The 27,451-nt window shown below is 42.8% G+C and overlaps 1 protein-coding gene across 1 annotated transcript in view; it reads left to right on the forward strand.

The window, feature by feature from the left end:
- Positions 1-27,451, forward strand: part of FBN1 (fibrillin 1) — a 299,714-nt gene that overhangs the window by 221,178 nt on the left and 51,085 nt on the right. Inside the window, exons 33-46 of the mRNA XM_010599670.2 lie at positions 379-501; positions 647-769; positions 2,171-2,296; positions 5,918-6,040; positions 7,983-8,105; positions 8,404-8,568; positions 10,663-10,731; positions 10,834-10,959; positions 12,316-12,438; positions 13,077-13,235; positions 15,918-15,989; positions 19,490-19,615; positions 22,288-22,410; positions 26,500-26,625. Coding sequence (XP_010597972.2) covers positions 379-501; positions 647-769; positions 2,171-2,296; positions 5,918-6,040; positions 7,983-8,105; positions 8,404-8,568; positions 10,663-10,731; positions 10,834-10,959; positions 12,316-12,438; positions 13,077-13,235; positions 15,918-15,989; positions 19,490-19,615; positions 22,288-22,410; positions 26,500-26,625 — 1,707 coding nt within the window. The remainder of the gene's footprint in view (positions 1-378; positions 502-646; positions 770-2,170; positions 2,297-5,917; positions 6,041-7,982; positions 8,106-8,403; positions 8,569-10,662; positions 10,732-10,833; positions 10,960-12,315; positions 12,439-13,076; positions 13,236-15,917; positions 15,990-19,489; positions 19,616-22,287; positions 22,411-26,499; positions 26,626-27,451) is intronic.

Genomic DNA, 27,451 nt, shown 5'->3' on the forward strand with positions numbered 1-27,451 from the left:
AAAAGTCTTCTAATATGCCAGCAACATTATATTCCATCATCTGCATGTGAAAATCGTCTGCACTATTGTGCTGTAATTGACTTAATAATAATATTGGGAATAGAAACATATGACCATGAGTGTTAATACCAACTGGAAGGAAACTTACTTTGCTTTGCTGGACACTTACATTAAAATAATGGAAAACCATTAGAGCCAATAATAGCAGTAGCATCATACTGTTCTTTCTTTATGAAATGAAACTTAAAGCTGCTTAGTATATGTATATAGTATATATGTGAATGCTAAACCGGTTTATACTGTACTGTGGGAAGTGTGAAAGCCAGTCAAAAAGGTACGTGTACTAACCTCTTTTTAAACCACTGGCTGTTTTATCAGACATCAATGAATGTGAAATTGGAGCACACAATTGTGACAGACACGCCGTATGTACCAACACAGCAGGAAGCTTCAGATGCAGCTGCAGCCCTGGGTGGGTCGGGGATGGCGTGAAGTGCACTGGTGAGTTGTTGGCAAATAACAGCAATTGTCTGTTGTCATCTGCGTAGATGGTAATAGCAACATATTAATTCTGTAAAGAAAAATTGTGTTAGTAATTTTAAGTGTCATGCTCCCTTTTAATAACTATGGAACATTTTTCTTTAAGATCTGGACGAATGTTCCAATGGAACCCACATGTGCAGCCAACATGCAGACTGCAAGAACACCCTGGGATCGTACCGCTGCCTCTGTAAGGAGGGGTACACAGGCGATGGCTTCACTTGTACAGGTAGGCACGTGCGGAGGCAGCCGAACCATCCACGGAGAACCCGAGTGTCCACACCTTTTAGACCATCGATTCTTTTCTGGAAGCTGGACCAATTATAGACAACTTTTAACAGAAAAAATTAATTGTTTGAAACTGGATCCCCCAAAAGGAAAATTTGGGCCAAGTCGATTAAAGAGACCTCAGAAGCTAACTGTGTCTATATCTATCTATGGCCGTGCTCCCGCTTCTTTGCCTCAGCCTTTATAGTGCTTATTTCTCACTGATGACTTGTTTTCCACACCAAATCCAAGAGTGAGCTTGCTAATAGGAAGCTGTGTAAGGAAAAGGGATTAAATAAAGTAATAGTTTAAGGATATTCTGGATCAAGTCAATAGTTTATATATTTTTTTCTCACTAGTCATCAATATCACACACTGGTATGAGTAAGAGTTTCGTAACTGCCTTGTATGGAATTCGTTTGCTTCTGGTTTTACCATAGATTGGTGGCATTTTGTTCTCAGTTCTAATTAATAGTTGAGAATTAGCATGAATTGCTGCATCTATTTAAGATATGTGATTGGATACCTGTGACTGCATAAATAACTTTTAAACACATTCACACTTACATGTACGTGTACGCACAGGCAGTAGGGTTTTGTTAGGGCTTTGCTATTCAGTAAGATAGTGAGGTCCATTACTCGTTGGCTCCTGGGTAGAACAGATGCTCATATGACTTCGATAGCATTCATTTATCCCGAGCACTTTGCTAAAAAGGAGTCACTTACGCACAAAAGAGGTTAAGGCTCATTAAGTGATTTACCTGGAGTGTTTTTTTTTTAATATATTGAAAGTTTCGTCATATTTGAAATTGGTTGCTACCTAGCCCAGTGAATTTTTGTCATAAACTTCCCATTACTTAAAAAAATGTTCAAAGTTTTATGTCTTAGTCATGTAAAGTTCATGTGTTTGATGGCTTTAATGCCTGCAATTAATAGCAAAACTAGGTAGAGATCAATCAGACAGGAGGCTTTGGTTTGCTGTATAGTTACTGTTCTCAGTTTGTTTTTTTTTTTTTTTTTTTTGGTGCTTAAACCTGAGAAATTGGCACAAGCCATAGCATGTTATTTCCTGTCACTGAGGTATCCTCGTGTGGCTGACCCTTTTTGAAAAAGCCTTAGTCTAATGGATTCCGTAGGCTTATTGCTCATTTTACATCATTAGAAGTGATTTAGTCCCATGTTCCTTGAATATTCAGTGTAATATTAGCATTCAAAACAGAAAAACAACTAAGTTTAAACATGCCCAATAGAAATGATGACAAAACATTGCGCAGTCAGGAGGTTGACAATTATAACTGTCAGACCTGAGGAACTGGAAAAATCCCAACTGAGGAAGGTATCTTGTGTCTCCTTCTGGCTGTAGATCTTGATGAGTGCTCAGAGAACCTGAACCTCTGTGGCAACGGTCAGTGCCTCAATGCCCCGGGAGGATACCGCTGTGAGTGCGACATGGGCTTCGTGCCCAGTGCAGACGGCAAAGCCTGTGAAGGTAACCTTGTAGGGTGGGGTGATATTTGGTTATTTAAACATTCCTGAAGTTTTTTCTTTTCCTTTTTTTATTGAGGTGTGTTTTGGCTTTACTTCTAAGCTGGTCAGTTCAGCTTGTGGAGGGGTCAGGTCCCCAGCTGGGCAAGTTATCTTTGTGCAGAGAAAAATCTCAGGTCCCTGGCCACAGCTGCATGTCTGACCCCAGCTAGGTGGCCTGCAAGTGTACACCCACTGGTCGAAGCAGAGACAGGACAATTGAGTGTGGTTAAATCAATGCAGCTCATTTGTTTCCATTGGTGGGGAAAAGAACTCAAAGCGTAGGTCCTCTGATAATGTCCTGTTGGAGAATTATCTTTAAATATGGAAACACCGTTTTTAAACTTTGTCATGGCATGGTCTCTATAATTTAATATAACAACAGGGAAGATGGTCTTCTCCATATATAATGTCCTTGTATCTCTCACAATGGTCTCTAAATATCTAACATATGTGAACATGCAGCAGCTTTTGCAAATCCATCTAGTGTGGAACCCCTTGGTGTAACGTCATATGTCACCATATTTCTCAGAGTAAAGCTCTGTCTTTCTGAGAAGTGTTGCTCAGACAGGAAATGTCCTGGAACTCTGTTGGCTGGACATGGGACCCATTAAGAAATGCAAGATCCTTTTGTATACCCACACTTCTCAAATTTAAGTACATTATTCCTCTTTGAAAAGAATTAGTGACTATAATGAATTTTTAAAAAATTCAGCAGAAATAAAAAAGTGATAAGGACTGAAAGTGAATTAGTTAATAGTTGTTCCTTGTTAACAAGACATTAACTTAAAATCAGTCTTTAATGTGTACTAATTCACTCACATGTATCTATGTAAATACTTTTCTTTGTTATGGAACCACCGGGCGTTCTTGATATAGTTTATGCTAGATATGCAGAGTTTGATATAAAATTCCTGTGAGGCAAGAAACCAGATTTTTCTCCTCGTCACGGGCCTAATGCCTTGTTTATCCTTCTTACTCTGAACATCCAAAGAAAATGGGTCCCGAGGCACCTCTGGTGACGTAAGTCGTCACAGGGAGAGCGTCGCTTGCTTCTCCTGATGCAGTAAGAGAAGGCTTTGTTTGTCTGCTCTTAGTGTAAACCGCTGCTGGCACAGTGGTTGTGGCTGTTCAAAGCCCATCTCAAGGTTGAAAATGTGCCTGCGTGTCAATCACACAAAGTTAACATGATGCAATGATAAAAAAAATAGAGGCCTGGAAAAAGCTTTTACAGTTTTTATGTCTCTATCAACTGTCCTGGGGGTTCAAAGGATTAAAAAATGAAGTTACCACAAAGCCTTTGTGATACTTCAAATTTTATTTCACAGCAAAAACAGTGAATATATGCACAAAAATAACCAAAAATTTTAGCCTAAGGTGACCTGTTTGGCTCTTACTTCACAAAAGTAGTGAGGACGTGTGTTAAACACGGTCAAGGAGATATGCACGTATAAAGTAGTGAGGACCTGTGTTACACACCGTCAAGGAGATACACACGTATAAAGTAGTGAGGACCTGTGTTACACACCGTCAAGGAGATACACACGTATAAAGTAGTGAGGACCTGTGTTAAACACTGTCAAGGAGATACGCACGTATAAAGTAGTGAGGACCTGTGTTACACACCGTCAAGGAGATACGCACGTATAAAGTAGTGAGGACCTGTGTTACACACCGTCAAGGAGATACACACACATAAAGTAGTGAGGACCTGTGTTACACACCGTCAAGGAGATACGCACGTATAAAGTAGTGAGGACCCGTGTTAAACACCGTCAAGGAGATACACACGTATAAAGTAGTGAGGACCTGTGTTGAACACTGTCAAGGAGATACGCACGTATAAAGTAGTGAGGACCTGTGTTACACACCGTCAAGGAGATACAGACACATAAAGTAGTGAGGACCTGTGTTAAACACCGTCAAGGAGATACACACGTATAAAGTAGTGAGGACCTGTGTTGAACACTGTCAAGGAGATACGCACGTATAAAGTAGTGAGGCCCTGTGTTGAACACCGTCAAGGAGATACGCACGTATAAAGTAGTGAGGACCTGTGTTACACACCGTCAAGGAGATACGCACGTATAAAGTAGTGAGGACCTGTGTTACACACCGTCAAGGAGATACGCACGTATAAAGTAGTGAGGACCTGTGTTACACACCGTCAAGGAGATACAGACACAGAAAGTAGTGAGGACCTGTGTTAAACACCGTCAAGGAGATACACACGTATAAAGTAGTGAGGACCTGTGTTGAACACTGTCAAGGAGATACGCACGTATAAAGTAGTGAGGCCCTGTGTTGAACACCGTCAAGGAGATACGCACGTATAAAGTAGTGAGGACCTGTGTTACACACCGTCAAGGAGATACGCACGTATAAAGTAGTGAGGACCTGTGTTACACACCGTCAAGGAGATACGCACGTATAAAGTAGTGAGGACCTGTGTTACACACCGTCAAGGAGATACAGACACAGAAAGTAGTGAGGACCTGTGTTAAACACCGTCAAGGAGATACAGACACAGAAAGTAGTGAGGACCTGTGTTACACACCGTCAAGGAGATACACACGTATAAAGTAGTGAGGACCCGTGTTAAACACCGTCAAGGAGATACACACGTATAAAGTAGTGAGGACCCGTGTTAAACACCGTCAAGGAGATACACACGTATAAAGTAGTGAGGACCCGTGTTACACACCGTCAAGGAGATACACACGTATAAAGTAGTGAGGACCCGTGTTAAACACCGTCAAGGAGATACACACGTATAAAGTAGTGAGGACCCGTGTTACACACCGTCAAGGAGATGCGCACACATAAAGTAGTGAGGACCTGTGTTAAACACCGTCAACGAGATACGCACGTATAAAGTAGTGAGGACCCGTGTTACACACCGTCAAGGAGATGTGCACACATAAAGTAGTGAGGACCTGTGTTACACACCGTCAAGGAGATACACACGTATAAAGTAGTGAGGACCTGTGTTACACACCGTCAAGGAGATACGCACGTATAAAGTAGTGAGGACCTGTGTTAAACACCGTCAAGGAGATACGCACGTATAAAGTAGTGAGGACCTGTGTTACACACCGTCAAGGAGATACGCACGTATAAAGTAGTGAGGACCTGTGTTACACACCGTCAAGGAGATACGCACGTATAAAGTAGTGAGGACCTGTGTTACACACCGTCAAGGAGATACGCACGTATAAAGTAGTGAGGACCTGTGTTACACACCGTCAAGGAGATACGCACGTATAAAGTAGTGAGGACCTGTGTTAAACACCGTCAAGGAGATACGCACACATAAAGTAGTGAGGACCTGTGTTAAACACCGTCAAGGAGATACGCACATATAAAATAGTGAGGACCTGTGTTAAACACGGTCAAGGAGGTACATATAACCAAGTGCCCAGCACACTGCTTGGCATGTGACAGTGACCTAGTAAAAATAAGTCCTCAGTATGAGACTTCCCTACACATTACAAAACGTCTAAAAGTCTATAGAAGAGCCTAGATGGATTTCTTCTTTAACAGAAAATACATTAAATTTCTCCCTTTACTTTATCCCTCCCCCAAGATATCGACGAGTGTTCCCTCCCGAACATCTGTGTCTTCGGAACTTGCCACAACCTTCCTGGCCTGTTCCGCTGTGAGTGTGAGATAGGCTACGAGCTGGACAGAAGTGGTGGGAACTGCACAGGTAAGAGACCTGTCCACATTAAAATGTGCTCCCAAGTCCCCAGGATCCCGGCTGGTGGGGCCTGACTGGGACCACACAGGGCAGTCACACAGGAAAAAAGACATGAAGCATTGAAGCTGGGATATCACAGGGTAACTTCCTTAGACTGGGAGCTGATGAGATGTGAGTGAGAGGAGGAAAACATTGAAGATAACTGCAGAAACAGAGTTTGAGCCTTAGCGTCACGCTCCTGACTACAGAAGAATGTTTCAGAGTTCTCCATTGTCAGGATTCCCGGCCCTTTCCTTTGCTCCTTGGGTACATTTTCAAAAAGTTTTCTTTTGAAGGTCATGCTCTGAGATCATGAGTTTTCTCCTTGTATTTTCCTTTGTAATACCTGCTCCCACCTCCCCCCACCCCCTGCCTGCCAGTGGTCACAGCACATGGTACATGGAGCTCAGTGCCCATCTCTAGTGCACACAGCTAACACCCCCCAGCAGTGATCACAGCACATGGTACATGGAGCTCAGTGCCCATCTCTAGTGTCCAGAGCTAACACCACCCAGCCTAGTGGTCACAGCACGTGGTGCATGGAGCTCAGTGCCCGTCTCTAGTGCACACAGCTAACACTCCCCAGCTGTGGTCACAGAGCACCTGGTGCATGGAGCTCAGTGCCCATCTTGAGTGCACAGAGCAGTTTCCTGTACAGCAAGGAACTCTCAGGAACATAAGAAGAACATGCATGGGAAGCTGTAGGCACCCAGCAGATGGCCACTGAATTTACCCTGGCACTGAGTTAAAACTTTGGAAGTCCTTTGCAGTTCTCCTTCCTAGCCTACCACTTTAGTTCAGGGCTACTGAGAAAACAAGTTCCACTCTGTGGGCTCAGGATTTCTGGAAAAATGTGTTTTTCTTCATCAAGCAAAGCCATGTCCCAGTGGCTCTCCAGATTTGGGACCCGTCCCTCCCCTCTGCAAATGCTTCTGGACTAGGGTATGCCTTCACAGGCACACATTCTTCCACTGGTTTTTCCACCAACTATTGTGACCCCAAGCCAGGCCTTCGCCATACCTCAGGGAGTCACTTCCGTGGTCTCTGGCTTTCCCTTCTTGCTTCAAATCTCCATGAGCATCATTATAGCTAACCTCATTTCTGCTAGTCTGGTCCTGCTTATCCAAGCTAACATGTGACTTGAGCAGAAGAATCTTCTGCAGTGGAAGGTTCCCACTGCAGGACGATTGCCAGTTCCAATGGGGAGGGCCTGAGGAAATACTGTCCCCACTTCCCATCACTCATTTGTGAATCGGTATGTCTGTTCTCGAGTATTTCATGAGTTTTTGAAACAGACAAAAGGATTGTACAAGGGTAGTATTTGCCAAAACCCATGTCCTAAATATCTGGAATGCTGGATTTTTGGAATAGAAACAGAAAGGGAGATATTCAGCCAGCATCCAGGAGGGGAGAGAAGAAACCCACTGAGCCTGATGCCTGGTGTGCATTTGCGTGTGGCTGCCCAGGCAAGCACACCCAGTGGGGGAAGCTGCAAAGTACTCCTGAGGGTTTCCTGGGACATCTTGCTCTAATTTTATGCAATAACAAGCCACACATATTAAATACATTTTCTTAAAGCCTGCATCCGAATTTCTGGTTGACCGAGGTCACAGTGGTGTTTGCCTTCAGTTACCTTGACTGGGATACTATTCCTAGTTCCAAAGTTATATTTTATTCTGATGACAAATTTGAATGCTAAATGTGTTCCCAGGGAAAAAGACCAAATACTATGACATATTTCCTTCCTGAGGGGTTCTGTTTCAGAAGTGGAAGGCTGCATTTCTACATGTAATTATAGCTAATAACTCTTACAGTTCTTTCGTGGGGCCCTAGATTGGGCACGAATGTTGTGTGGTGAGGTCTCCCTATGTTGGCTCTGGTGATAATTCTGCCCCTTGCTGTTTGGTTTCAGATGTTAATGAATGTTTGGATCCGACCACGTGCATCAGCGGGAACTGTGTCAACACTCCAGGCAGCTATACTTGTGATTGTCCACCCGATTTTGAGCTGAACCCAACCCGAGTTGGCTGTGTCGGTAAGGTCATAAAAACTTTTCAGAGAAGGATACTGTTTAGTATTTTTAAAGAGCACCAAACGTTCCATTCTCAAATTTTTTAAAAAATCAATCTTGTAAAACTTTAAACATTTCCTATATGTATTTTACACCTCAGGTACCCTTTCTATAGGTAGATTTCCAGTGTACGTTCTTGGGCACTGTTTAGTTTCTTAGTTAAAGTAAATTCTGGTTTTTAAACAGTTTCTGAATAGGTTTGAATTTCCAGCCCTCAAGTGGGAAGAATCTGGCTGACACTTTGTTTGTCCATGGTTGATAGATACACGCTCTGGAAATTGCTATTTGGATGTTCGACCTCGAGGAGACAATGGAGATACAGCCTGTAGCAATGAAATTGGAGTTGGTGTTTCCAAGGCTTCCTGCTGCTGTTCTCTAGGCAAAGCCTGGGGTACTCCTTGTGAGCTGTGCCCTGCTGTGAACACATGTAAGTTGACATCCCCCTGGTTAATATTATTGCAGTTCAGGTCAGGTCTCCTTTCTAGATCCACAGAAGAGAAGCCACGGAGGAGAGAGCAGCCACTGGTCTCCACTTTTAGATCAGGGAAGGGAGATAGATCCTCCTAGCACTGTTGAGGGTCCTCCTCCCTCCTAATATGAGAGAAAATGGCACCCTGTTGACTTGCACTAAAAGATCAGATGGGATTCACTGATATAGAAAGACAAGAACAGGAGGAAAGAAAGGTAAGGTTGGGTAGGTAATGCCTCCCTTCTGTTTGTGAGCAAAGAAGATGGCATTATTTTAAAGATGACTTTCCAGGCCAGGTTATTGACACATGGATTGAAATCTTTCCTCTTATCCATTGCTTAGATTCACAAGCCCATTAATTAGCTAGATTTGGAACACTGAGAACAGATTCAGAGTGTCCCTGAGTGAAGGAGAAGGAATTAATTCGGCAAATAAGGAAAGGAAAATTATTCCACTCTTATGGCATGAGTTGAAAGAAAATTTTATAATGTAATTTTAAGCAGGAAAGAGCTTCCCATTTTTCCATATGGGTCAGATATGGCTTTTTTGGCAAAGGTAAGTGACTGCTATTTACAGGGTATATTGGGATAGGTATAGATTCTGTCCTTGTTGAAGAATCATTCATTCATTTCTTCTAAAAATATTTGTTGAGTACCTAGAGCATTTACTTTGAGTGTACAAAGATGAATTAGACTAGGAGTATACAACCTACTAGGCAAATGTGACCTGAACTTATCAGCTGTAGTTCACTGCAGAGTCCAATAAGTACCTAAGAGAAGAAAGATGAACAGACACATGCCATGATTGTTCAGAGAATGTGGTGTGGTAGAAACATCACACCTGGCTTCAAATGAGGACTCTACCATTTGCAACCCATATAATCTTGGTCAAAGTACTTAGCAAGCCTGAGTTTCCAAATGTGTAAATACCTCATAGGATTAGATGGAAATCACATATTTAAAGCACCCAGCACAGGGATGAATGCTTAGCAGGCACTTCCTCTCTCTTCTCTTCAGAAAGGGAGGTCAGTCCTGGTTGGGAGAAGGTAATGAATACCTTGTGAATTTTTTAATTGGGCTTTGAAGGAATGGTGAGACATGGAAGAGGAGACTTAAAAAGAGTGGGTGATTGCAGATAGAGAAGAACAGTAAAAGAGGAATATAGTTAATTTCATTGCTGCTGAAAGGAGCAAACTAAGATTGTTAAATGCGGGGTCAGCTCCATAGATTAATAATGATTGGCCCACTCCCCCCAAATCTGGATCACAGCTATAATTGGAGTATATACATATATACATTTATGCATATACACATATAATTTCAGAAATCCAGGACAAGGATTATCAATTTTGGAAAGAACACAATGATTACGGAAGAACCGGTTCTAAGAGGCTGATACAACAGATTAGGGCTAGTCTTATGCATGAGTCCCTGCATCTGTTACAGTGCTGGTGTATGGTGCTGAAATAAATGTTACTGAGTGAAATACTTGGATGAAAGAATTAACAGAGGGAATGAAAGGAAACTGTAGAAAGTTGTTTATGGAAACCCAGGGAGTCTCCATTTCCACTGGTAGAACCAGACGAGCAAGAAAGATTTCTAGTCATTAAGGAGAGAAGCAGGATGAGAACCCACCAAGAGAGAACTGTTTTTCCTAAAGCTCTTTTTGGAAAGTGTTTGGGAGACAGGTTATTCCCAAGGAAATCTGTAATTCCCAAGAAGTAGGTCTGAACAAAACATAAATATGAAAAAGGAGTTTGTTAGAAAATAAAAAGGAACTATTAAAAAAGAAATCATAATGGAGATAGAGAATAAACTAGTTCACAAGAGAGTAGGTGGAGGTTCAAAGACTGGGGGCAGTTGCCTTTCATTTGGCACTCAGATAAAATGCCATTTGAAAATTTTAAGTATACATAAAGATGTTAACTTGCTTCAGATGCTAAAGATCCTGGAAAATGAATCTTTTTAGTTGAATATGTTTGTATTTCTCACAAGAATACAATTTCTGGAAAGTTCGATTCAAAAGAACTCAATCTGATTTTTGTTTCAATAGCCGAGTACAAAATTCTTTGTCCTGGAGGAGAAGGTTTTCGACCAAACCCTATCACTGTTATACTGGAAGGTAATTCTATTTCCTTTATCTTAAAGTGTGCAAATTTTGAACTTTCTTGAGTTTATTTAAAATGCTAAAAAAAAAAAAATGTTGTTGGTTTCATTTTGATAGATATTGATGAATGCCAGGAGCTTCCAGGACTGTGCCAAGGGGGGAAATGTATCAACACCTTTGGTAGTTTCCAGTGCCACTGTCCTACCGGTTACTACCTGAAGGAAGACACCCGAGTGTGTGATGGTAAATGGCCCTCATAGGATGATAAGTTCTTTCGAATATTGAGAACTGACCTCAGAAGTCAGCATGCAGTTACCAGGACAACTGGAGAATTTAGCAATACAGCACAGTGGTCTAAACATGAACATAGCCAGGCAATTTTGTCACACGTGTGGCAGTTTGCACTAATGTTGCTGCAATGATGTCATTTCCAATAAGCTCTAAATCTACCTTTTTTTCTAAGAACAGTGGAATTTTGTCCCATTTATGTCTCAAAGAGTTTTCCACATTCTTCAGAAGCTCCATGTTTTATTGGAGTGGCACAAGACTCATTTCATTACTTCTATACTGTGGACGGTCTGGGCTCCTCTTCTCCCTGTCTATCCCGCTCGTCATCTGTACAAATGCTTTAAATGAGCTTCTCTTAGAAGACAGCCCTTTGGCTTTGTGACGTTAATGTTTGCTCCTGTGTATCCTGTGTTGCCGGAAAGAACTGGAATATTGACCACTGTTAGGTTTCAGAGCATTTGGGCCATGGACCAACGTGGGGGAGGTGGTTTTCATCTACATACAGGAGTCACATGACTAGTTAGGGATGAGACCTCTTGTATTCTGCATGAAAACTATTCCCCCGGCTCTTCACATGACTCATTAAGTGAGCTAGACACTGAAATCATCAATGAGCATTAGCTGAGCATCATCGTGTGAGTGACACAGCTTTAAGACCCAAGAAGATTAGAATCAACCCCTTTTGTTTAAAAGTAAAAGAACCCGCACGCATTGCTATCCAGTCGATTCCAACTCATAGCCAGCCTATAGGATAGAATAGAACTGCCCCATAGGGTTTCTAAGGAGTGACTGGTAGATTCGAACTGCTGACCTTTTGGTTAGCAGCTGAGCTCTTAACCACTGTGCCACCAGGGCTCCTTGTTTAAAAATAGAGGGAAAATAGGTGAAATACCTGCCACCATGTTACCTCACAGATGCAGGTTCCTGAGGCCATTCGTTGATGGCTTTGGCATATATCACGGACTTTGCGAACATATGGAGTACATGATTGTCTTTCCTGAAGGAATTTTGAGAATTATAGCTTTTCCACATTTCCACCTCTGCCTGTCTTTGAGGATGTTATAGACTCATGCAGTAGGAACTCCTGTAAGAAGGCAAGAGTTCATTTTCTAAAACCTTCTTTTCTGAAAATACACATACTAGCACAGATCAGGGGCACTGCAAATTAAACTCGTATTTTTCTTGCCATGGTTTCAAAGTACCCTGTAGATTTTCTCCTCAATTGTCAACATTTATACTGACACTGAGTGCCAGGCCCTCCCAAAGAGTGAAGTTGTTGAATTCACATACCATCTTCTCTTTGGAATATAGATGTGAATGAATGTGAAACTCCCGGCATCTGTGGTCCAGGGACGTGTTACAACACTAATGGCAACTATACCTGCATTTGTCCTCCAGACTACATGCAAGTGAATGGGGGGAATAATTGCATGGGTGAGTCCAAGCTTTTCGCAATAATGCATGTTGAGTCCTCAGCTGCAAAGCAGAAAAACCTTACAAGTCCAGCAATTAGTACTTAATGTTATGTTACTCATCAGACTGAATCTTGCCAGCCCTTCGCTGTCTGTGTGAGAGCCTCCTCCCCTGTAAACTATAAGCTTGGCATTTTTTCACCACCTCATGTGGGTGGTTGGGAGTTTTCTTTAAAATGTAATGTCGGAAAATCCCAAACAACAGTACTTCTTTTGTTTGACTTTTGGGTGTATCTTTATACAATTATATTTACAGCACTGACCTACAGTATTAAAACATCATGGGTCGGAAATGAGAAATTTACTGCCAAATAGCAGTGGAGAATTGTTACTAGGCAACTGGGCAGGGAATCATGGAAAGTTTATTAATGCTACAGCTTCATAATGACTTTTTCTGTGGTACCAAAATGCCAGGGAATACGTTTCTTTAAGTCTGTTTTCTTGTAGCGCATAGATAGCTGGAAAGTTGTGTAGAAGAGGGCTGTTTCTGCCCTGAGTAACGTCCAGTTACCTGGTAGTAGACTCTTGAATTTAATAAAAGAAAGTCACTTTCCTTAGAAGTCTGCTGTGATTTTCCACATTGCCAATCCTTCTCTCTAGACATGAGAAGAAGTCTGTGCTACAGGAACTACTACGCTGACAACCAGACCTGTGATGGAGAACTGCTGTTCAACATGACCAAGAAGATGTGCTGCTGCTCCTACAACATTGGCCGGGCCTGGAATAAGCCCTGTGAACAGTGTCCCATCCCAAGCACTGGTGAGCTTAGTTCTCATTTACCAAAAATGTAGGCTGATCCATTACCTGCGAATAGTTGGGAAAGTCAGCACCATCAAAGGAAGAGAAGGGTGGATGGTTGATCTTCATAAGAGAAAATGGCCTAACTCACAAAGGCAAATAGGAAAATTGACAGCTGATCCTGGTCCTTCCAGCTGAAAATTGAATCACAGGATTCACTTTTAACTTACACGTTAACCATTCACCAGATGTATAGACTCAGCATATCACAAAAAAATATAAACATGGTTATCATTATTATGGATTTCACCATATCACAAAAGACTGGGAACATTAGGCAAACCAATAAGACAAAGAAGTGAACCATAATTCCCATTATTTTTAATGACTTATAGCTACTCTAGTTCCAAAAGGATCCTATGAAGATGCAAGTGTAAAGCAAGGGATAAGCACAAGTCAGATGGCAAACAAGGCTAAGAAAGTTGGAGCAAGGAGCGAGGAAAGTACACAAAATCCAAGCCAGGGTTTCTACACACTTGCCAGAGATGAGCAATAATTTTGGCTCCAAACTTTCTAGCCGCCCATATAAAAATGGAGACATGATCAAGCATAAGACTCTTAATGACCGTAAAGCAAACTCAACAGTGGAGGAAAGCACAACTCTTCTCCATATCGAGACCTAAGAGAAATTTCTCCTTATATCCTCATGGAGAAAAAATATATGTAATGTTATTTGTAATTTTTTTTTAAGTCTAAATTATATCTTTGGAGTAAATGAGGTGAAGACTTTGATACACTCTTCTTGTATCGTACGGTATATGGTATATATCACATATATGATGATGGGCTCATTTAATAATATTATAATTGTGCATTAAATGAACAATTCTGTAGGATACTGATTAACATATTCTGTACTACCTATCTCATTCCCCACAGTGATAAGTAAAATATTCTATTTTTTGTCTGGTACTACTTGAAAATGCATGCAACAAAAGATTTTTGAATAATAGTTCATGACATGTGAAAATGATATCAACTTCAAATTTCAGTGACCCTAGATAAAATTTGGAGCCCTGGCAGCCATGCTCATTTGTTTACAGTCTATGACTGCTTTTATGGCAGAGTTGCCTAGTTTTGCAGACACTGCGTAGCATACAAAGCCTAAAGTATTTAGTATCTGGCTCTTTAAGGAAAAGTCTGCTGACCCCTGATCATGACCTATGGTCTTCAAACATTTTGATCACGCATGCCTGACAATAAAATTCTGAGAGTCATACACATTTGGTGATGTGTGTATTTACATATAAATCTCTCCTGGTGGTATAGTGGTTAAGTGCTACGGCTGTTCACTGAAAAGGTCAGCAGTTCGAATCCATCAGGCGCTCCTTGGAAACTCTATGGGGGCAGTTCTACTCTGTCCTGTAGTGTCGCTGTGAGTTGGAATCAACTTGACGGCAACGGGTTTGGTTTTGATTTTGGCTTATGTATGTATATATATGTGTATGAATGTATGTCCATTTATTTGTATTCAATTACATTTTATTACAACAGTTATTTTTATGAACTGTTCTAATATGTTAAGTATATCATAAAATACACACAAAATTTTTAAAGGATTAGATTTTACAAAGGTAGAAGTTCTAATATTTTCTTTTTTATCTTGGTGAATCAGTGCGCACTGCCCTGCAGACCACTTTGGAGACACCTTATGTACGCTAACGTGTATGTCCAGAAATGTCTGAGCTCTAAGAATCTACAGATTTCTTCTTCGTGTTCAGTAGTGATCAAATCCAGTCATGGCTTTCCCATAAGCTGTGAGAATTGCATACATTTTAGGAGTCCCTGCAGTTTCTCTAGTTATCAGTGTCAGCTGGTTTGAGACTTGTTGCAAGTGGAGACTCATATATTAAGGAAATAAAGCACTAGGAGAAGAACATGTTATATTTTGATTACGATAATTTCAGATACCTTTCACTAATTTTCACTGGGTTTGACCAGTAAGGCAATGGTCATCATGAGCTCAGATCGATGGCAGACCATGCTAGTTAGAGTAGTGATCTGGGGTCACAGAATCTCAGAGGGAGAGGGCCCTCAGATGGCATTTAGTTCATTCTTTATTATCAACTTTGATGAATTCAGGCTTCAGAGAGAGTGAGAGAATGCTTTACCAAAAGAAATCCAGTTCCAAAAATTGAAGTAATGACCAGGGTTGGTTGTTTGACACAAATTGTCCATTAATAGACCCGATGTCAAGAACTTGACTAGATTTGCTATGTTCTGCCACAAGCTGCTGAGGAAATGGGTTTTGTAAAAAGGGTTCCTCAAACTCTTAAATCCCTTACTGCAGAGTGGAGAGAGCCACTCCTGCCCGTCCCTGGGTCCAGAGCTGAATAATATCCACAGAGAAACCCAGATTCACGCAGGCAGCCCCATCCGGAGCGATGGCGTTGATGTGGAGACTGCTCCCCCTCACTCACACGTCAATACCAGATCTTTCTCCTTCAGTGCTTGTCTGAAGGACGAGGTGACAACTTCTTTAGGAATTTTCAGCTTGACTTTTTCCTTTCAAGTACTTCATAATACTGTGTATATAAGTACAATGAACCTCTCAAAAATATTTACAAAGTAATATCTTTCAGTCCCATTATTGCTCTTTGCTGACCCCTGTCCTTCTGTGCCCTGCTTGCTTGATCCCTGCAGATGAATTTGCTACCCTCTGTGGAAGTCAGAGGCCTGGCTTCGTCATTGACATTTACACCGGCTTACCTGTTGGTGAGTTATGACGGCATTGTTGGAACTTCCTGTTTTTGCCTTTGTGTTAGAAAAAGGGAGTACATGCCATTATTTGCTCAGTTTGATTTTTTTTTTTTTTCTCTTAGAAGGAAGAATTATTAAACAATGCCATTTAGTTTTATTGAAACATCAATTCTTACTTTGAAACAAACTGCAGATACCCTGTTTACCTCCACCTAACTGGCAGCAGCGTTTGTTGCTGATGGTTAAGAGGACTGGAGCGCTTTCCACAAAATTACAATCACCCGACCCCGGGCATCAACAAAGAGAGAGATTCTGGGAGTAGGGCCAGCTGACATTTGATTTGACCGTAGTTCCCAGCCTTTCCTTCTAAGAAGTTTAATAGGACTTTTCACAGCAATCCTTACATGTAGGTGCTTCACCTAAAACCCTTGTTGTGGCTCAGTTTTATCAAACACAGAATCTCCTCAGATCGTGTGCTTTGAGAATTTCAGCTGTGAAATAAAAGTCTTTGCAGTCTGGGGCCCCATCTGGTAGCTGGAGCGGAGACCTCTACATGGTAGCGATGCTTGTACAGAATTCATAAATACTGCACAGTGTTCAGCCAGTGTAGCTATTGTGGTTAGAACCAAATAACACAGAAGTAGATGGAAAGCCATTGCATTCTCAGAGTTTTTCCCTAGTGTGATTTATATGCATCCTTAGATCCTCTCAAGTCGGAGCAGTTGTGTCTAGTCGGAAACATCACCACTTGCTTTGTTCCACCTTATTTCTAATAAGTAAACTGAAATCCACATCAGCCTTTCCAATGACCTTGTTTAAGAAAACAAGAGTCTGGTCCAGCAATCAGCCTGGCTACCTTAGTGCCAAATCCATATGGCTCCACAGTCTAGTCAACGTCCAAAGAAACTTCATGGTTTGGAAAGAAAAACTGCTAAATGACATTGGCATGAAACACCTGGCCCTCACTGCATTGTTTTTCTCTTCCCAAAACAGATCTTTTAATCTCCCTAGAATCTCTGATCCAAAGATAAGAGGTCTGTAATAGTCATGGTTCTCCACGGACAGGCCAGGCGTACCCCAGCGACGCCTGCCCTGCAATACTGGCAGCGAGCAAAGACACAGAACAGCATTACCAGCATCCGTCGGTAGAGCTGGAAAAGCCCTCAGACATCATCTAGTCCAAGTGCTCTGCTTTACGCTTAAGGAGGCAGAGGCTCAGAGAGGGCAAGGGACTCAGCCAAGGTCACCTAAGTAATTAATAACAGACCTGGGATCAGAATCCAGTCCTGACTCATGGCTTGCTTTGCCTCTAGCTCTTGAAAACTGGAAATGTGATATTTAGCAATATACTTATTGTTACCAGATTCTACCATGACAAAATATTTAGATGACTGAAGAACTTTGTTTTATTTAAGCTTTATACTCTCCTTCTGAAAGGTCTTAAGGCTGTTGGCTATGGAGTCCATTGTAATGGGGTTAAAACTATAGCACGTTTATTAATCTTGTCTTAAAATATAAACTCCAAGTTGAAGTTCAAATAAAATCCAGACAGGAAAAGAAAATGTATTTTTTAATATATCCTTTTGCTATTTTGTGCCTAACAACAGCTAGAAATTTGACTTAGACTGTTATTGTTAAACTTGATAATAATACACGCTACTTACACTTAAAACAAATGAATATGAATATAATATTTCATATTTTAACCCACAATAAAAGAATGGCATTTGAATTTTTTGTTGGCCGATACATAATTTGATGTTACTTCTCAGAAATTTTTTAACAACTTCAATTCAACAAATGTGAAAAATCTAAAAACGTAATCGCCTATCTTCAAAATAACAGTATACCCTTTAAAATTCTAAGCTGTTTTTCCATTAAAATAGATCAGTTTGCCTTGGAACAAAAGGAAGCCCTTTAGAAAAGGGTCTAAAATAAATCTACGGCCTATCAAATTTCTCTCCTAAAACAGGTTGGTTTTAGAGTGTGATTCTTCTGAAATTGCAGCAGCTCTGGTGGGCTCCACTTGGTCTCTGACCCTCTCGCAACAACTCATGCAGACAGAGTACCACGTGGGGCTCCTGAGACTATGACATCTAAAGGAAAGTGACAGCAGTAACCAAACTGGGTGCATTAGAAAGACCTGTGACGTAGACCAACGTTTTACTTCTGGGGTGTGTTGCCTGGCTGTGTCAAGGAGCTGACGGAGGATCCAGGATTGCAAGCACTTTGATAATGATCCTGTGAAGACTGTGTGACAGTCATGTGGAAAAACACACAGAGGGCAAGATAGCCTGTTAGCAGATTCCCGGTCCCAGGTCCTCACCCACCTCTTGGCTGTGTAGTATCTGGCAAGCTTCATCCTCTGGCTGGGCCTCAGTTGCATCATCTGTGTAGGGAGGCTAGTCACTGAACCTAGGGTGGCTGTGATGATTCAGTGAGTAAACACAGGTTAAATGCTGTAGAAATGCACCAGGCACACAGCAAGTTAGTCACTATTAGCTGTGATGATTCAATGAGTAAATACAGGTTAAATGCTGTAGAAATGCACCAGGCACACGGCAAGTTAGTCACTATTAGCACTGTTACTACCATCCTAGAGGACATTTAAATGGTCAGGATTTAGCCAGGCTGGTGGGGAGCAGAGGCCTGCCCACCAGGCTCCCGCACTTGCCAGCCAGCCCTGCTTTTGCCACTTTGGTCCTGGCCCTGCTCTCAGTTGTACTCTAGCCCTGTTTTAATGCTCACCAACTCCACTTCCAGACACCAGTTCTTTATTTAACAGATTTAGATTGAGCACTCAGCACGCGGTGCAGCAGCCAGGCCCAGCCCCCAACCTTAGGGAGTGCACAGTCTGTTACAGCGTCCTTTCTTAGTGCTGAAATGGTCCTCACGGGCAGCCTGGGCCCAGCTTGCGTCTCCAGTTTGACCCACCTCCTCTCTAAAGCCATACGAAGGAGGAACGGAGAGTTAGAGTGGAATTTGAAAGATCAGAGTTGACTATGACCATTTTGGCTTGTCTTCTGTTCTTCACCAGTTCACTTTTCCCGTCCTAGCCAAACACCACTGCACTCTTGGGTAGAGAGGCCGCTTACACTTGGCAGTTACCTTTATACTGCTCATCGGGTGCACAGTGCCCAGTGGATACAGCAATGACTCCTACCTCTTTGGAGCTGCCGTTCTGAAATAAAGCCAAAAGAATAGACACATGAGTGTCTGAAAGTGGCTTAACTATTTTAGAGTGTCTGAAAGTGGCTTAAAGAGTGTCTGAAAGTGGCTTAACTATTTTAGTTTGCTGTTCATTGATGTGGCCCCACTTCCACACTGCCACATACACACAGAGCACTGAGTTAGAAGCAGCTGACTTTTTACCCAGTTCCACCACCCTTAGGTGCGCATGCACACACACATACAGACACACACAGCACCGAGTTAGAAGCAGCTGACTTTTAACCCAGTCACCCACCCAGGGACCATATGCGGTGCTGATACTCATATATGGTCGCTGTTTCCAGATATTGACGAATGCCGGGAGATCCTCGGGGTCTGTGAAAATGGAGTGTGTATCAACATGGTTGGTAGCTTCAGATGTGAATGTCCAGTGGGATTCTTCTATAATGACAAGTTGCTGGTTTGTGAAGGTAAGTGGTGTCGTGACTGTGTCCTATGCAGAAATGAATCAACTGATGAGTTGGTTGACCACATACATGTGGCAAATTTCTCAACATTGAAATTTCAGAAATGCATCAAGCTCTGGAAATTGTGAGACATGGTGTGGAAACTTCATGTAAGAAAGTCCCACTCGCAGTGGGAAAACCAGGATGTGCGAACACACACACACACACACACACACACACACACACACAATGTATTAGATTTCTCAGCTGATACGGAAAAGCCTTCAGTTCCTGAGTGTGTCAAAGTGAGCATGAGTGGGGGGCAGCCATCCTTAGCTGAATCTCCAAGTCATTGTTCTCTTCCAAATGGAGACTTTGCTACTCCCAAGTGAAAACAAGGTTAATGCAGATATTCCAAACACATGAGAGAATTCCATGCGGCAGGAACAGCAAATCTGATTTTATTTGAAGAAAGCTGGCATGGATGCAAATGGTACTTTTTCATTATCAAATTGCCGTCCCGTTGTCATGTGTATGTTCTGAGTCTGAGCAGCCCTCACAGCGCCTGGTGTTTTCCCTCTACCTGGGGAAGATGGTGTCCTTTTACAGTTTAGTGAAGGGATGTTACGGCTATTAAGTACAGCATGTGCCTTAGGGTAGCTGGAATATTTTTCTATCTAATACTGAAACTTGGAGTTCTAGACCATGAGTAAAGTTAAGGTCATAACCAGGTATTTGTTACATCCTCCTCACAAGGCTTTTTATTATTACTGTGGCCAAGTCAACACATGTCCCTGGCCTGGCTGGTGTGGGTATGGGGAAATAGAGCCTTCCTAGGGAGACAGCCATTCCAGATCTTGGCACCAGCCCCCAGGCTTTGGGAGACGCACCAGCGATCAGCTGAATGGATAGGAAGCGTGACTTGGGAGAGAAGGGACCCCATGGCAGATGATTTCATAGTGCTAAGGTTGGCTGCCTCCCTCACAGCCATAACCGTCCTCCTTTCATACATGCCTCAGGATCCCTGCCACCTTCACATAGTGTCTCCCTTTCTTACACTCAGAGATCCCCCCAGTAGTTACGTTACCCAGGTACTTATATTCGTTTAAACAGCAGCCCTTGGCCAGAACCAATAGCAAGGCCGCACATGAGCACCAAGTCAACATAGACCAGGACACACACCTGAGGTTGGACACGTACCTCTGTACCGACGTAAGGTGCTTTGCTTCCAGGGTGACACTCAACGGATGTTGAGATTAGTAAGCGCTCCAACTTTTGGTTTCCCTTTGAAGAATATTCACCTTCAGGGCGGATGTTGAATCCAGGGTCTGCTGTTTTGCTGTACTCTTCGTTCTCAGAGTCAGAAAATGAAGGTTGATTTAATATAAGCCTCAGCAACACCAAGTTTGGAACAGATTCCAGAAGTGACTTAGAGAGCATCCCTAAATGCCTCTCCCTCTCCAAGTATGCATGTAGTCAGGTGTCAGCTGGCGTGCACAGAGAGGCTCGCCCACGACACCGTTTGGCTTCTCCAGTGACACGAGCTACCCTCAGTGTGTTCCTGCACACCCTTCCCATCTAGTGAAGGGAGGGTGCTGGGCCCGCTGGAACCTGAGCAGGCAGACTTCTGCTGTTGCACAGAGAGGCACGACCTACCCGCGTTAGACAGCGCCACTCACTGGCGGAGCGAGTTGCACACACACTAAGAGGCATCCGTGAAACCTGGTCTGGTGGATTTGCCGCCCGTTGTGGGAACTTCTTTGGCTGAGCCAACCTCTGTGTGAACACACAGCAGTGGTGCTGAAGGCCACTGTCACCTGTATTACAGGCTAGCCCCCATACTGGATTTAGACTGAATTAGATTGTTTCATTGCAGCCGGGGTGCGGGGATAGGGGGAGGGGAGGTAATTGGCCCTGTGGTACAGCCTGGACTGTGCAGCAACTTTTATGGTGTCACAAATGAGAGTTACATTAGGTACACATTTAAAAACAAAGAAAGAAGAGGTAAACAAACTACCTTGTGAGCATTGTCCAACCTCTGGAGCATACATTATCTGTTTTATTCTTTTCTTTGGTAATTAGAGTCGGGCTGTTTTTAGGAGTGTGATGTGTAGCGTGCCATGCAGTGTTGCCTTGATGGGGCTGCCATGTTGCAGTGGTCTAGGCAGCAGCTCTGCGGCCTCGCTGCCCCACTCAGGGCCACGGCCCAGGAGCACCGCCTCCGCTGGGAACTTGGGAGAAACACAGGAGCCCAGGCCTTTCCCCAGCTGTGCTGAGTCAGAGTCTGCACTTCAGCAGGCTCCCAAGTGACTCCCATGCGGACCTTATAACCTTCCAGACAAAAGGAGCCTCATGAATCATAAAATCCCGGGGCTTTTTGTAAATACAGGTTAAGATTTCCTGTGGTATTATTCTATGCCCACATCAAGTCCTGGCCCTGGCAGCTGAGTTTCAGGACTTTTTTTCTAGTCATGAGTGAGTATCATTAGAGCCCATATGTGGTCATAAATCAAGTACTCACATTTATGAAAAATATTAGCTAGGTGGAAAATTTAGAAAATGGATTTTGAGTCATTTATTGTTTTTCTAATAGAACAGATCAAAATAAGAAGATATACGTGTATTTTTACGTGAGGCCTCTCTGACTTGACACCGGATTCTGTTCTCCTTTGAACTTGATCCTCTCCTGCTTGCAGATATTGATGAGTGCCAGAACGGCCCAGTGTGCCAACGCAATGCCGAGTGCACCAACACTGCCGGCAGCTACCGCTGCGACTGTAAGCCTGGCTACCGCCTCACCTCCACCGGCCAGTGCAACGGTACGTAGTTCACCCCGGCCGGCTGCGCCACCGAACAGCTCCGTCTCCGTAGCTCCGGGTAACTGGGTTTCTTACGAGATGGCTAGGTTGAAGAATAGGTGAAGTAAGATTTAGATGGCTGAGTTCTAATAACTAAATCGGGAAAAAAAGGCTGAAAAGTCTAAATACTTTCCAAAAAAGAAGTAAATCGTGTATATCAATAGATTTCCTGTTTGCCTGTCCACTGCCTCTCCCGCCCCATCACCACCCCGCACACACACGAGGCAGCGACGGTTCAGTGGTAGCATTTTCATCTTCCATGTGGGAGACCCAGGTTCGATTGCTGAACAGTACCCCCCAGGCACAGGCACAACCTGTCTGTCAGTGGAGGCTGGCATGTTGCTATGATGCTGAACAGGTTTCAGGGGAGCTTCCAGACCAAGATAGGCTAGGAAGAAAGGCTAGCAATCTCCTTTCAAAAGTGAGCCGATGAAAACCCTGTGGATCACAATGCCGCATTGTCCAATCTGCAACTGATGGTGGGGATGGCACAGGACTAGACAGTGTTTTGTTCTATTGTACACGGGGTTGCCATGAGTCAAGGCCAACTGGGCAGCTGCTAGCAACACACACACAAACACACACACTCTCTCTCTCTCTCCCCTAACCAATACTCAGGACCAATTTTTTTTTCCTTCCACATAATCCACATTAGGTAAGTGAGATTGTGGCCATCTCAGCTACGCATCCCAAATATCTCGACAGTTGAAGCTCTCCTGAGCTGGTACAGATTAATAGGCATAAGTCAGAGACAGCAGCATCATTTTTTTCTCCTAAATATCTTACAGATGAAAGATCACTCACTGAGGGCAGCAAATATTAACTGCCCTTTGGTAGCTAATGTATCACCTGCAGGAAAATCAGAAGCTGTGTCCACTGTGGCTTACATTTTTTGCTGTTCACTTTTGTCAGGGATATAGTAGAAGTAAGGATGGGCGTGTTAGCAACTGCAGTTTATGAAAAAGTCATGAAGCATCAGACTAGTGTTATCAAAATTAAAATAGTTGGTGTTGCAGCCAGAAGCAAACTAATACCTGGCAATGAGTTAAATGTAAGTTTTTGAGTAACTATAAATCACTGTATATTCAGAAAGGTGGTCAGGAAGAATGTGTTATTTTTGCCGAGGGCTCCTTTTGCAGGGAGTTCCTGGACGTTTATGCATTTGTGAATGAGACAACGCTAGGGAATGCAGTAAGATTCTCCTTAGATCCCTTTGCCCTTGCCAGCCAGTGATGAGATGCGAGGAGGCGTACTACCCTCCGTAGGGCACGTTGCATTGTTTTATGAGACCTTGGGGGGAACAGGATGTAATAGCAGAACAAAACATCACTTTGAGTATGGAGACTTGTTTTGTTGAGCTTAAAGGAACATGTGTAAGTGTTTAGCATTTTGTCAACAGAGCTGTTGTTATCCATTTATTAAAAAAACAAGACAGGAAGAGAGGGGCCGTCTCGGATATGAACCACAATACCCTAGAGCAGCTTGGCCTTGGTACCACTTCCCTGCATTTTATTCTTAATTCATATTTCTTTGAAACTGGGTGAAATAATTCCGGTCAAAATAAGGAATTGCTGATAATACGGAACGTGTCATTTCACACCACTTCTGCTCAGGCAAGGAGTGGGAAGGAGCTGTTTATACACCAGGATGAGAAGTGTAGGCATGACCTGCTGGGGATTAAGCCCTTTCGTATTTTCTTGTAGTAACATTAATCTATGTAAAACAGGTCAGGCATCACCACTGGTAACAGTGGGTAGTGTGATTTGTAGCTGAAAGCTCCATTTTCCTCCTACACTGAAATCCTCAGCAGAGGGGGAATGTCCTTGAATTTTGTAACTGGTCAGTCTCTAGAGCTGAAGAGGGCTCTGGAAATGGCTTCATTTACATCTTTCTTTTAAATTTTTTAAAAAATGTCTTTAAATGCTATCCCGTACTTGGCATTTTTCAGGCATGTTGCAAAATATTTCTCTCCCCCTGTGTTTAAGATGAGAAGAGCTAAAACTTTCTCTCCATCATAAGATTTTTATTTGAACTCATGCATACATCATTTCAAACCTCAAATCACAGCTGGCCATCACGCTGCATTGTTGCTGACAGACTGGAGCGAACAACATGGTATCTAAGGCCAGAAGGCCAGTTTGCCCTCAGGGGCTGGACCGTTAGAGCAAATGCCATCCGTTCTGAAACGCCTTGCCCAGCTGAAGACAGACAGGTTCTTCCCAACTGCTGTGTGTGGTCTCCTTTCTCTCAGCTACCCAACCTCAGAGATCATCTCCTGGGAGTTTAGGGTAGAAACATAGTGTTCTAGTTTCTGTCAAAACAGAGTAAGAATATCACAATTAAATTCTCTAGAATTGTAACTGTTTCCCCAGTAAAACCTCAAAGACTCCTTTTTTTCATTTTTTTAAACCATCATGAAGTAGGCATTGAAGGAAAAAAGAAACCCTAACTGGGGATCCCTTTCTAAGAAGATCCTTAATGCCCACCATATCCTCATGGGACCCAGACATAAGAAAGAAATGGTCGGCATACCCCTAGCCCCAGTGCTGTCTGAAGGTGTCCAAGATTTGGGCCAACTACACTAGGCCCCGAGACACCCTTTGTCAAGATCAGCTGCCTTCACTGAGCATGGGAATAGAAATAAATTTCCTCTGCCTGTCCTGGGGAGCAATTTGCTGATTGTAAATCCATTCTTTCAAATGGGAATAATCATGATTCGTTGGGTTAACCAGCATGTCTGCAGAGGCTAACAGTAGCTCCTGGTCTGCTGTCACGCGGCCCCATCCTAACGACAGACTCTGCCTCAACCGTGTGATGACTCAGCTCTAAATGGCCTAGGTGTGGGAAAGAGGGAGTTGCAACAATGGCAGCCAGGGCACATGCAATGGAGGGGATAGTCACCTCTCCGGCACAGGCAGGGTTGCTGTGTCCAGGGCACATGCAATGGAGGGGATGGCCACCTCTCCGGCACAGGCAGGGTTGCTGTGTCCAGGGCACATGCAATGGAGGGGATAGCTGCCTCTCTGGCATAGGTGGGTTGCCCTGTGCAGCTAACAGTGTCCCTTCCCAATTGCTGTTTTCTCAGCAGGCGGGGCAAGCAAACAGCAAGTTGAGACTACTCAGCCAAGGGGAGGGCACTGCTATTCCCCACAGCATCTACAACACAAATGGTCTTCTGCTGTTTGCTGTCTCTGGTGACAGGAAAATCAGGGTGGTTCAGTGCTCTTTAAACGATATTTCCTCTAAACATAGATTCTTGAGAGCTTTAAAAAATTAGAGACAAAAGTAGGCACGTAATTATGTCATTTGTGGCTGCCCCTTAGATAATCAGAGTTCAGGAGAGCAGCACAGACTCAATTGATGATAAGTATAATTTGGAGTTTAAAGATTGGCAAGAGCAAGGTGAGAGGTCCTTCCTTTGAACAAATATGAATAAAAAGAAAGAAACATCACTAGGATTGTTAGATACCAAAAGGATCCATGTGTAGACATGAAGATGTGGTTAGGATGGAACAAAAGGCCATAGGAATAAGACACAACAATGAGGTGAAGCTTAAACAAGGGACAACCGTGGGTTGTCCCTCAAGAAAACTTATCAGTGGAATTTGTTTGACTTTGATACAAATACCTAAGAGAAACCATGCAACTCCATGATTTAAGGCACCAAATCTAGACCTGACGTAACACACTAGTTAATTCCACAGGCTGGGACATTGCATAGGCAAATAATCAAATAGAGAAGCTTCCCCAGCTTAGGTTTTTTTTTTTTTTTTCACCCCATTCTGCTTCTAAGTTGTCATACCTTTCAGAACATGTTTTCAGTACTGCCCTGTTTTACACTGTTTCATGTGTCAGACAGGATATGCCCAGTAAATGGGAGTAAGTTTTGACCAATTTTGAGACAAAAAGAAATAAAATGCCAGTATCTGTTTTACTGGGTTAGTTTAGAACTAGGATTTATCCTGAGTACAATACCCACAAGTAAGGTATTCAATTAGATTCTCCCTTCTCATCTTCCACTTAGGACGCTTAAGGTGTTTTTATTTACAGATCGCAATGAATGCCAAGAAATTCCCAACATATGCAGCCATGGACAGTGTATTGACACAGTTGGAAGCTTCTATTGCCTTTGCCACACTGGCTTTAAAACAAATGCTGATCAAACCATGTGTTTGGGTAAGTACGTGATTATCATTTCATTTTTTCTTCATATCGTATTGAAAAATTCATTTGAATCTAAACACATTTGAAATTTAATGCTAAGCGTCTTGGTAGTTTCTTGGCTATTTACAAAGCAGAAACAAAGACAGGTGCAAAGTGTTGAGGTCCTTTGGCGTGTTGTCTTTTATAATGTGGACATGATAAACACCTTCTTTGATGATCGTTTGACTGCCAGCTCCAAAAAAATGTTTTACCAAAGGAGGAAGACAATAAGTATAAAATTCAATTGTTATTAATGCTAAAAGCTTATTACTCTTTTACAATATTTGCCACAAAATGTGGGTATGCGAGACAAATTTACGTTTAAAAAAAAGAAAAAAAGTTAAGGAACACCGTCCTAGGGGAAACGGCTCAGGATTTAAATCTCTCCCTTGATTTCAGTACTAAATCAAGGTGCTGATTTAGAATAAACTTCAAATGCAATTCATCCTTTTCTCCCTTCCCTTCTCGCCTTTTTCTACTTGAAAGCAACGTCCTTTAAGTCTTTTGGGGTCTTGACAAACACGAATCAGTTTCACAGCTGGAAGGAGAACAGTCACAGAGGAATGTCTGACGTGCTTGCCTTTGGCTTTGACTGGATTCACCCACTAGGGGACGTTCCTACAGAGTTTTGTCTTCCGGGGCAGATAAGTTTTAAATGAAGGGGGCCTAATCAGCTGTGTTCGTCACTGGGGAGTAGCCCCTTCCTCTCTGTGAAAGCTGCCCACCTTCTCCTCCCCTGTCTGAATTATGCAGAGCCCCACCCCTACCTCACCAAAGAATTTCACCAGCGTGCCTAAAA

This window comes from Loxodonta africana, chromosome 10 (assembly GCF_030014295.1).
Source record: "Loxodonta africana isolate mLoxAfr1 chromosome 10, mLoxAfr1.hap2, whole genome shotgun sequence".
In the NCBI taxonomy this organism is placed as follows: domain Eukaryota; kingdom Metazoa; phylum Chordata; class Mammalia; order Proboscidea; family Elephantidae; genus Loxodonta; species Loxodonta africana.